At 35.7% G+C, this 8,819-nt stretch overlaps 1 protein-coding gene across 2 annotated transcripts; it reads right to left on the reverse strand.

Moving 5' to 3' along the window:
* Positions 1-1,416: 1,416 nt before the first annotated feature.
* LOC104212342 (protein SOSEKI 3-like) lies at positions 1,417-6,412 on the reverse strand. Of its 2 annotated transcripts, XM_070168385.1 has the most exons (6): positions 3,990-6,412; positions 3,803-3,872; positions 3,594-3,709; positions 2,800-3,502; positions 1,652-1,951; positions 1,418-1,571 (listed from the first exon to the last, which is right to left on the reverse strand). In XM_070168385.1, the coding sequence occupies exons 1-5, from the start codon at positions 4,195-4,197 to the stop codon at positions 1,699-1,701; spliced, it is 1,350 nt and encodes a 449-aa protein (XP_070024486.1). In that variant the 5' UTR covers positions 4,198-6,412; the 3' UTR covers positions 1,418-1,571; positions 1,652-1,698. The 2 variants fall into 2 exon arrangements, with proteins under 2 accessions (XP_009759862.1, XP_070024486.1); XM_009761560.2 differs by having other exon boundaries at positions 1,417-1,951; positions 3,990-6,411.
* Between the last annotated feature and the right edge of the window lie 2,407 nt (positions 6,413-8,819).

The following is an 8,819-nucleotide window of genomic DNA, read 5'->3' on the forward strand; positions in this document are numbered from 1 at the left end:
TTTCTCTTAGGTACTTATACTAAGGCTTGTTCCAATTAAACACTTAGAACTCAAACCCAATTGTACCTATCAGGCACAATTCGCTGACTTGGCACATACGTGTATCTCACATAAAATAAAGCGCGTGTTGCCAAAAACAAGTGAAAATTCTGCCGGAAAAATAATTTCCAGTTACAAATTTTACAACCATCTTTTACTGATTCCGGCAGCAACCAGGACCACCGCCGTGACAACACCTTATTCTTCTACTCATATCCGGCCATCACCACCTTTTCTCCAACCATAGGTTCGGCAACTTTAAATCTAGTCACGGCGACCTCTCCCCTCCTTAGATTTTGGCGGTTAGAATTCTTAAATTTCCAAGATTTCATTTTTGATATCCCCAAAGCATCATCAGATGAAAGAGCTTTACCCATTTCAAAGAGACGAAAAAGAGCACATACATAACGTTTCTTTGTCACAATATTCACAAGAAAGAATCAATATTACCGACTTCATCTTTGATATCACCAAAGATTTTACCAGTTGTGGCATTCACGGATGTTGGCATTTCTTTTTTCCAACCAGTAGCGTTTTCGTTGCGGTTTGGTAAGAAGAAAACATCATTCACCAATTTTGCAGATTTGGTAAAGAATAAAACATCATTCAGGCCAGTAAAGTTTTATGTTTCGCTGGTGTTCCTATTTATCCGGTAGAGGTTTTTGATTTTTTTTTTTGAGATTTTGACTTTTTTATTTTATTTTTGACGTGGCTTTTTCTCATTGGTAAATTTGCCATGTTGCAGCAAGTGACATTCACGCAGTAAAATCTTGCTTAAAAATGTAAAATATGTGTTGAATTGGCATAGTTTTTATATAGATAAAGTGTTCAATTGGAACAAGCATTAGTTTAAATCTGTGTCTAAATGAAAAAAAGGGACAAGTTATTCAGCCTTTATTTATTAAAAGATTTACTTTTTTCTTGAAATAGTGATTTGTGTGTAAGCTAGATTGGGTTTGGGGGTGGGGGGGGGGGGGGCATGCGCAAGAAAAGAAAAAAAGAAATAAAACGAAGGAGAAAAGTTGCCGGAAAAGTCGTCTGCAAACTCATGGTCTTTGCTGGGTAACATAGGGTTGGACAGGAGAAAAGAAGAAACAAAAGAAAAGGAAAAAGAAAATAGAATAATAATTAAACCGGTTTTAACATTAGGCTGAGCTATATAGCCACAAGTCATGACACATTGCATTTATTTATTAATTAAGAGGGTGTACTAAACATACCTCATACTATGGGGTTTTAGTACGAAAGAGAATAAAGTTCAGATGGAGGTTTTCCGGACACCGAATAATTACAGTAGGAACCAATAAAAGTTAGATAGTTTAAGGGGATTTTAGAATATTAACTCTTTACGGAAACGTATTGGTATATCGCTTCCAATAAAATAAGGACAACTAGTTACAAAAAGAACAAACTTCCATACTTTGTTAAACAAAAGCTTATGCTTGCTTAACTTCAAAACTCCTCCTTAATTGTGACCATAGTTGTTTGAAGAGTCTTTCGACTGTATTATAATTTAAGCTCCGGAAACAAGCCTGTTAGAAACAAATGAAACATCAACCTAAACAATTCGCGATCAAGCAAATTAGTATCTCTTTAGTTAGCCAAAACTTACGTTTCTTCAATTTATATCACTTTTTCTTTCTCATTCTGCAAGAGTCTCTATACCCTTGGAATGTTTCTCTCTTGGGAAAACTCTGTGATTCGTTTACTTCCACTTGTGGATATGCCAGACGCAATCGTTCTTGATGTGTCTTCTCCTTCAGATGAGGTTCTTGGACTTTCAGAAAGAGGGGATCTAATTGACTCATTATTTGGCAGATTATTATTCAGGGAAGCCTTGATAGAATGTCCCATGCACTTTGAGCGTGTGGAGCTCGGCTCATTTTTATCTTCAACTGCGTCTCCATTAGTCCTGCATCGCAGAGTATAGCAAGAAAAACCAAGAAATATATATATCTGAATACACAAAGTACACTCAACTTAGAACATCAATACACGGAGAACAATTAGACTAGAGAAAGGCTAGTAAACAGTAAGGAAATCTCTGATTCGGTTAATTATCCACACAATTGCTAAGGCATATCCCTCTTTTGATAAATACTAAAACAACTTTAGTGGGACAAAGCCAGGATGCTATCAAACAAGAAGCAAGTGGGGCTACTCAGCAAGTCACAAAATTGTTGACACAAGTTCTAAAACACAGTAGATCTTCAATATAATGGTGATCATTATTGTCAATGTAACTTACAAGAAGTTCTTTTAGGCAATTTCAGAATAATGACCTATTCGTGTGGTGAAAAATATGTGGAAGGGTTAAGAAAGAATTAAACATAACTTAGCAGGATAATACGCCTAGATAACCATTGACTTAGAAGCAAAGGAAGGTCATTACAAGACATTGTTGGGAGATAGAGATTGTTAAAGCCTAGACAATTTGGTTCTACTACCCGCACGATCATAAGAAAGGAGAACAATATGAGGAAGGTCTAAGAAATAACAAACATAAGAATCAAATGGATTATACGTCTGATGAAGATTGACATGCTAGGCCAGGAATATTGTTAAAAGACAGGTTAAGTAGGCAGATGTCATTAAAAACTACAGTGTGGAAATTTAGTTGAGTATAATCCTGGTTTATCCAGGCCATATTTTTTTCCAAATTCAAAGAAAGTTCAAGGTTCCACACAGAAGAAAGTCCTATTAAGTATTTACTGCATGGAAAACAACATCCGATGTAGCAAGTGTAACCAAAATACCAACCTCTCAGCAGCGAAAGATGACCGCTTTAAGGCAGGAGGTACTCGTTCCTTGGGAAGAGTAGGCTCCATCCAGCTTCCACAGAAATATTCCTCATCTTCCAACCCCATTAACCTCTGATTCCTTTTCAGGCAATCAAGCTTCCCTAAACTTAATCTTGATTTGTATGTATGTATAAGGCCAAATCTATGATCCGCTACTGAAACTGATCCACATGAGATTAGTTGCATTAGCATATTCGAAGGCTTTAGTTTTGTTGATGAAACCCGACCCTCTTCGCTTTCAAGTGTCTTAAAGCTGCTGAGCTTGCTCACATCCGATCTGATGAGAGATATCAAGGTATCTGTTCTACCACCATTACTGGCCCTACATATATCTGCAGACTCATTTGTCATTGAAACACCTTTTCTGCTTCCATTTTCCTGATTTTGAGTGGAAGCATTAGCCAGGCCAACAGTATTATTGATCTTGCTCGCTTTCAACCTTAACGAACCATTACATGAAGAACAATTAGCAGATCTGGACTCTGGGGTTACATCCAAAGCACCTGGAATTGGAACTGATGGTTCACCTTTACAAGAATTCTTCGCACTTCTTTCATCCGTACTAGACGAAGGAAAGGAATTATCTTGGCTCCTAGAGGATGAAGGTTCTGGTAATACTTTCGGATTTGACAATCTGTCATTTTTCGCTGGACTGCAGTGACCTGGAGAAACAAAAACGTGAGGCCCAGCTATACTTGTTGTTTCAATGAAGAATTGATGCAGCCAAACTTGTTAATTGTTCGACATAGTTACCTGAATTGGATTCTTCACAAAGCTCTGAGCCTTTGAGAACATATTCATTACCATGAGCAGGAAGAATCAGGTCATCTTCACAAAGATCATGCCACACAAATCTGTTCTTGTAGCTTCTGTATATATAAGCAATCTCAGAATTGTGAAGTCCGCATTACAAATAGAACAAAAGACAAGTAAATACAAAAAAATGTTGGACTAGTTTTTACCTCTTACAGGACCAAGAGTACGACGAAGCCATTCCTCTGCCTCTCAAAACGTTAAACCTCACGATTACATCTTCAAAAGTGCAAGAACACATATAAATTAAAGCAATGACCAGAATTTTTGACTTAGTTGCTTTAATCATATTCATCAAATGTGTCTAAATGAATAACCAGATCCATATTATATTACCTCTCAAGTATAGGCCATCAGGCGAAGACAAGGGTACTTCCATGAAATGAGGATGCTCAAGCCGTTGATTTCTACATAGATAATATACCACTGGCACTTTGCCATCATTCTTTTGGGGCTGCTGCTGCACATATTTGGGCGGTTTCTCAGTCCACACTTTAGCTCTCTCTGGACTCAATTGCCTATACTTCTTCATACGCTCTTCCATTTCGATATGAAACTTTATTTTGATATGAAAAGATCAAATGCGTAAAATCCATAAAGAAAATGTGTTACACAGCTGAAAGAGACAGCAAACAACCATTCTCCATTTTTTGTAACAGTATTCTGACAGATAAACACCACGACCATGTTCTCACTGAGATATACGTAAAGAGTAGAACAATGAAAGAAGCTTTTCTCTCTTGCTTTCTTTTTACACCTTTGCTTCATCTTTAAAAGAATGTGCTGCTGCTGCCAATCGTCGTGGCTCTTTGTGCTTTTTCTCAAATTTTTCTCTCATTTTTCTGTTCTTTTAGCTGGAGTGGAATCTTTTTCACCCATCTGTGAAGTTAACTTTATGTGCCCTTTTACAGGAATAGTTAATTGATTTGGATTTGGTGCCTTCTAGTCTGTTTTCTTTGACTTCTTCCTAATGTTTCATATTCAATTTTATCCCCTAAGTTTAAAATATATTTCTAAATAAAGCATAATGGCTGAAAATAATGCTAATTTAAATGAAGAACAAATTAATTTATTCTCTTGAAGTGTTCATTTAATGTTTGTGATGCATAAATTTAGTCTACTCAATCCAATTACCATAAGTTGAGCATTTGATCATTATATACCAAATTTGAGTTTGAAAATCATTTCATTACATTCAATTTAAATGATGTTGTGTGTAATAAAGTTATATTTGAACTCAAAGCTGCACGTTATTAATGAACACATAGGCGTATTTATACAGAGCAGTGGAGGAGTAGAATCCCTGAAAAAGGGAAGAGATAAAGGGAATCCAAGGAAAAGGGGAAGAGATAAAGGGAGTATAATCCCAGATAAAGGGGAAGAGATAAAGATTAATCTAATCTAAGCTTTCTATCTAATATGCCCCCTCAAGATGGGCAATTGGTCGGCCGAGTACAGACGCCGATCTTGTTCCTCAACCTGTCAAACTCGAAACGAGAAAGAGGTTTAGTTAGAATGTCCGCAAGTTGATCCTTGGTAGAGATATGAGCAACACAAAGAAGACCTTTCTTCACCAAATCACGCACAAAGTGAAAATCAACTTCTAAGTGTTTCATTCGTGAATGGAAAACTGGTTTAGCACACAAATAAGTAGAACCCAAGTTGTCACAATATATCACTAGAGGACGACAAAAGGAGACAGCTAGTTCCTTAAATAAGTTCCTCAACCAACAAAGTTCAGCAGCTGTAGATGCAACCGAGCGATATTCATCCTCTGTCGACGAGCGAACAACAAAACGCTGATTTTAGAGCTCCAAGCAACTGGATTCTTCCCAAGAAAAATTATGTGAGCACTCGTAGACGTGCGATCATCACGATTACCAGCCCAATCCGCATCCGAGAAGGCATGAAGAGTTAAAGGAGAGTCTTTGTGAAAGAAAATACCCTTGTCAATGGTACCAAGAAGATACCTGATCACCCTTTTGAGATCTTGTCAATGCTTGACAGTAGGACGATGAGAGAATTGAGCAAGACGCGTGGTGGAAAAGGCGATGTCTGGTCTAGTTAATGCTAAGTATTGCAAGGAACCAACAAGCATCCTGTAATCATGTGGATCACTTATTGGTGCACTATCGTCAGGCTGCAATGAGTTAGTGGCTGCCAGAGGTGTAGCAACTGGATTTGCACCTACCATAGAAGCCTTTTGTACAATATCTTCAATATATTTCCTTTGAGACAGAAACAAACCAGTAGATGTACGAGTAGCCTGAATACCAAGAAAATAAGCAAGAGAACCAAGATCTTTAATTGAAAATCCGGTTCCAAGCTTTGCAATGAACCTGTCAATGGCCTTCAAATTATTGCCTATAACTATTAAGTCATATACATATACAATGAGATACATAATTATTCCAGCTACAGAGAAGATAAATAAACAATTATCAGAGGAGCACACCCTGAAACCCATACTTAACAAGAAGTTGGACAGTTCATGGTACCAAGCACACGGAGCTTGTTTGAGACCATATAATGACTTGTGCAGTTTGCACACATGATTTGGATTATTAGCATCAACAGATCCTTTTGGTTGTGCCATGTATACTCCTTTTGGTTAAGCAGTAGGCTTTGATACCATAATAAAGTCATATTCGAACTCAAAGCTGCACTTTATTAATGAACACATAGGCGTATTTATACAGAGTAGTGGAGGAGTAGAATCCCTGAAAAAGGGGAAGAGATAAAGGAAATCCCTGAAAAGGGGAAGAGATAAAGAGAGTATAATCCCGGGTAAAGGGGAAGAGATAAAGATTAATCTAATCTAATCTTTCTATATAATAGTGTGAACAAACACAAAGATTAATATATCGAGGTAGTGAAGGAAAACATTACACTAATAGTTGAGAAGTTAATTTGATAGTGAAAGCATCATATAAAATTTTAATTTGCTTAGTTTAATTGATTTGAGTTCTCGAAATTTGTGAAAGTCAGAAATATAGTTGTGTCAAACACTATAAAAGGAGGAAAATCAAAATAGTTAAGTGTTTTTGAACTTAAGACTCCAAATGGTCATATTTCTTTCTCATCGAGCACTAGCAATCCATTATACTGGATAAAGTGGTGCACATGTATTTGGACAAGTTACACATTTTACCGGTCAACCAAAATAATTACATTTCCTAGCGGCTATAAGGGTATTTGACTAAGAAGGTATTTGGCTAAGCTTATAAGCTATTCAAACTGACTTATAAGTATTTTTTTTGGCTTATTTATGCGTTTGGTAAACACTCAAAGTGCTTATAAACTAAGTGCTCATAAGCTAAAATCAGTTGGTCATTCCCAACTTTTGATTTTTAGACATATAAGCACTTTTAGTTTGACCAGTAATTTTACTGTTTAATCCCGAAAATATCACAAAAACCTCTCTTTATTCTCCATGACTTCACTTCTTCATAATTTATCGAGACCAAAACATTATGCCACCTCTTCACCATCAACCAGATTCTCCTTGTAATTCTTTGGGATTCTCCCTTTAATTTTCTTAATTCTTTTGCATGTGTTTTTTTTCTTTCTTCTAAAAAGTTTTGTTAATGCCAAATCATCTTAATTATTGATTTTATTTAACAAATTTAATCTGTTTTAGATAATAAAATGTGTGCTAAACAATCAAAGGAACGCTATAATTTTAATAATCAAATTAAGAAGGAATAACATAAATCTTGCAAGAAAGATGTAACGACCTGATCAGTCGTTTTGAGCTTTAGCATTTCATCCGGTGGTTTAAAACCTTGAGTAGTTTCATATGATGCATTGTGACTTGCGTGTATGGTAGGGTTTGACTTTCGAGAAGCTCAGAGTTGATTTGGAAGAATAATTCTCAATTTGAAAGCTTTAAGTCGGAAGAGTTTAACAAGGTTTGCCTTTTGATAAACGACCTTGGAATCGAGATTTGATGGTTTCAAATTCTTATGATGATTTTGGACTTGCGCATATATTCGGATTTGAATTTGAATGTTCGTAGAAGGTTTTGGCCCTAGTTGTCAAAAGTTAAAAATTTAAAAAATTGGAGAGTTCACAAGTTTGATTAGGAGTTGACTTTGATAATATCAAGTTCGGATTGTTGTTTTAGAACTTGTAATAGGTTCGTATTGACAATTAAAACTTGTGTTCAAAGTTTGATTGGAATCTGGATGGTTGTGTTTGAATCGTACGCATGGTTTGTAACAGCCCAACATTTATAAAATATTATATAAATTATTTGGAGATATTTATATTTAAATAATAATAATAATAATAATTCATTCTCTTTGTTTAATTCATATGTATATCTGTAGTTCGTTCGTTAGACACTTTGATTTAGTGAGATGTAGATAATTTCTAATAGCCAAAAAGGAAGTAAAAAAAATATCTTATGGTACCACTGTGTAAATTAAGAAACTAATGACTATTCTTTGCACATTCTAGATAATTTGGGTTTATTGTATAATTTTACAATATGCTTCTATCCTACCATTGAGGTTTGACAACCCTTTTTTTTTTCAAAAGCCTACCTTTTATTCCTTTTTTCCTCTAACTCTCCATGGAAGAAGCTCAATACCCATATTAATATACCATTTTTCTTCCATCATTAAACCCAAGTCTTATTATAAAAAGAAAAAAAAATAGCTTATTTTTCAACACCTTGAAGAAAGGTGTGAAATTTTATATTCAAGAATCAAAAAAGGGTTAAGGATTTGCTTGAAACCCTAGGTTTTAGTTGAAGAAAGATATGTTCTTGCTGTTGTGGTAAGCTTCTTACCCTATCTATATGTGAATTAATGTCATGACTCAAAACCCCACACGTCGTGATGGCGCCGCAATACTAGGCAAGCCGATAATTACAATAAACCATGCATCTTTAAATTTGAAAACATAATATAATAAGCTTAAGAGTAAAATCTCATGAATAACTTGTCACGACCCCAAAACCGACCCGACCGTGATGGTGCCTATCGTGAAACTAAGACAGCCGACACAATCCCAAATCAAACCAATATTTCATAAAAGGAACTTTTTAAGCTATTAATCAAATAAAATCCCATAACACGAGTCTAAATAACGAGTGTGGAAAGGAAACACAAGCCCGACATCGCGGTGTCACAAGTACGAGCATCTACTAAGGTCTGAATA

Source organism: Nicotiana sylvestris, chromosome 2 (assembly GCF_000393655.2).
Source record: "Nicotiana sylvestris chromosome 2, ASM39365v2, whole genome shotgun sequence".
NCBI lineage: Eukaryota > Viridiplantae > Streptophyta > Magnoliopsida > Solanales > Solanaceae > Nicotiana > Nicotiana sylvestris.

What these genes read in the sequence shown, in the direction of transcription:
- LOC104212342 (XM_009761560.2), bottom strand. Translation starts at nt 4,197, where the DNA reads ATGGAAGAGCGTATGAAGAAGTATAGGCAATTGAGTCCAGAGAGAGCT. An exon ending in TGATGGCCTATACTTGAGAG is followed by an intron (nt 3,873 to 3,989) that starts GTAATATAATAT and finishes GCACTTTTGAAG; the next exon opens with ATGTAATCGTGAGGTTTAAC. An exon ending in TTGTGAAGAATCCAATTCAG is followed by an intron (nt 3,503 to 3,593) that starts GTAACTATGTCG and finishes TTGTTTCTCCAG; the next exon opens with GTCACTGCAGTCCAGCGAAA.